This window comes from Impatiens glandulifera, chromosome 1 (assembly GCF_907164915.1).
Source record: "Impatiens glandulifera chromosome 1, dImpGla2.1, whole genome shotgun sequence".
NCBI classification, from domain to species: Eukaryota; Viridiplantae; Streptophyta; class Magnoliopsida; order Ericales; family Balsaminaceae; genus Impatiens; species Impatiens glandulifera.
In genome coordinates this window covers 138,325,536-138,328,349 of record NC_061862.1, presented here as the reverse complement: position 1 = coordinate 138,328,349, position 2,814 = coordinate 138,325,536, and the positions used below count along the sequence as shown (strand labels likewise).

At 30.6% G+C, this 2,814-nt stretch overlaps 1 protein-coding gene across 1 annotated transcript; it reads right to left on the bottom strand.

The window, feature by feature from the left end:
* Positions 1-421: 421 nt before the first annotated feature.
* Positions 422-946, bottom strand: LOC124944942 (zinc finger protein ZAT11-like). Its single transcript, XM_047485294.1, has one exon. The coding sequence runs from the start codon at positions 944-946 to the stop codon at positions 422-424; it is 525 nt and encodes a 174-aa protein (XP_047341250.1).
* Between the last annotated feature and the right edge of the window lie 1,868 nt (positions 947-2,814).

Sequence of the window (2,814 nt, the reverse complement as noted above, 5' to 3'; positions counted from 1 at the left end):
CACAATTTTGTATATTGCCCTTTATTATGTGTTTTCGAGCATTTGAAGATGTTTTATTCTCATCATTTTTTACATGTTTTTTTTCTATATAATGCAACTTGTTGGATGTGAAACACAAGTACTTGTACAAAATAAAATAAATTAACAAAAGATAATTAAATACTCCATACATTATTTTAGTGAATATAGGCAAATTAAAAGAAGAAACAAAAATATATTAGAAAGAAATATATATATATATATATATATATATGTATATTACATGTAACAAAAATAAAATAAACATATAATATAGTGGATATTGGGCAAGTGAAGTGTAAGTAGGTATAAAAACATGATCCAAAAAATGTAAAGAAACTGCTATCAAGTTAAACTAGTTATATATATCCTAATAATGATGATAACTAGTCATAAGATAACATTAATGAAGCAAAGGAAACACCTTTTCGAGCTGAAAATCCAACCCATTTCCGGGGGGTGCCAGATTCAAATCCAAGCATATGCTCCCTGTTTTTACATTCGACACCGATGATCGAGACAAAGATAGAGTAGGCTCAGTTTCGCACAAACTCGAAGAAGCCACTCTATGTTTCCTCATGTGGCCACCCAAGGCTTGTCCCATGGAGAACTCCAAACCACATATGGAGCACTCGTGGGCCTTGGCCTTGAATATATGCTCCTTTTGGCCCGGCCAAATCCACTCCAAGCTGTTGTTGTTGCTACTCTCGTTTGTCGATTTTAACTTCTTGTGGCTCGCACGATGACCCCCTAGAGCCTGGAACGAGGGAAATTGGCGGTTGCATGTCTTGCATTCAAACACACGAGATATTTGAGGATTCGTGCTAACCTTGCTCATGGCTAGCATCGATGTGAGGTAATTTGCCATGCTCATAATTCTTTTTTCGGTTGACTCATCGTCTCGATCTCTCTTCATGCCATGATACATCGCGAAAAATTAATCGCTAAAATGAAAGAACAATCTATTGAAAGATCTCTAGTTTTTATTTGTGTGGCTATGTGAGGTTTATAATGAAGAATAGAGATATTGTGTTTATTTTATAGGGAAGGGATTCAATGATAGAATAGAGTTGACCATTTCCCTATTATTTATGAGGCTCTTCTGGAACCTGGTGCGAATTGATACTACAAATTAAAAGTCATATTTTGATACTTTTCCTACAAGTTCCTTTATTGACTCCCAATATATTTGAAAAGTATGTATAAATACAAAATATATATACTTTTCAAATATAATATAAAATATATATACTTTTCAAAAATAAATATTTTATATAAAAAATAAATAAGAGTCTAGGTTTATCCAGTTAGAATGTTGTATTTTTATTTTTCTAAGCCCACAATTATGTTGTATGAGTTTAATTTCAAAGATATGGTTTTGAGCTTGATTTTGAATCTCTTAACTTTTTTAAAACAAACAAAATATAGGATTATTTTTGAATCTCTTAACTTTAATTAATAGATATAGGGAAGGCCAAAGTGAGGGTTTAAGCCTAGACACCACTATAAATTATTTGCATTTCTTTGGCTAAGAGTTTTTTAACAATCATTGCATCATTTTTATTTGTGTTTTATGAAGCTCAGAAAGAAACTTTTCAACAATACTAATGAAATTTCTCATTGATTTTTCCAAACTCGAAACAATTGTTTTCGCATAAAAGGACTTTTTCACTGCGCATGTGCCTCTCTTGAGGGTCCTTGGAAACCTCCTCTTGATAGCTCCTTAACCATGAGTCTCTTGTCCAAAATTGGTGCATAAATGGTCAATTGTATCCAGAATAACAAGAACTTTTGATATTAAAAAAGGCATATTCTAATTAGTAGAGGTATTTCTCGGTATTCTTCCAAAGGTCGTAGGATCCATCTCAAAATCGTCATACGTAAACTCCTAATATGCAGCCTCATATAACGAAGTAGTCATAATACAAAACTATTTGTGGCATAAATCATTGCAATGACTTATTTAAGTGTAGAGTAATAGCAGTAATAACTCGTGAAGATGAGATTAAACATTTTAAGAAAACTGTATAAGTGATTGTTCATCGTGGAGAAAAAGGAGACAGTTAAATCAAAACAAAAAAGAGAAATACATAAGATTCATAGCGATGTGAACTATTACATACGTAAAGAAATTAAAAGTTTCTTCATACATATGATTATTATGGGAAGATAACCAATATACAAGTTGACTTCATATCGCCTAATTATTGAGATTTTGTTTTGACCTCTTCTACATATTGATGAACTTATAATAAATTATATTTTCGTGTTTATAATGGATTAATGAAAGAGAGTGCTAATTATTTCACAAATGATGATTGAATGGAGGAGTAATCAATTGATGGCTTAATTTATTGTATGATATACTTGTTTGTCAAAGTTAGTAGACTTATGAGACATAAAATTAGTACATGCAATTATTTCCAATGACATATTAGTCTTCAATGTCAATGTCTATTTACTCCAATGAAAAATGTTACTCTTTCCTCTCTTATTTTTTTTTTCATTTTATATTGGTTTAATAAACTGAGATACGATAGTTACTTATAATTAATTTAGTGATAAAACATAAAAAGTTTTCGAACTCGTGAACGAAACATAAACAAAATTTATGTTTTTCCAAATAAGTATACATTGATATTCTTATTTAATTTAAACAATATTGGTTGAACTAAATAAAATCTATAATCTTCTGAGAAAAACAAATACTTGATTGTCCCTCTCATGCAAGACCTTTCTATTATAAGTGGGATTAATTCCATGGACTAACATTGCTTGCTAATTTCTTCTAGTTTG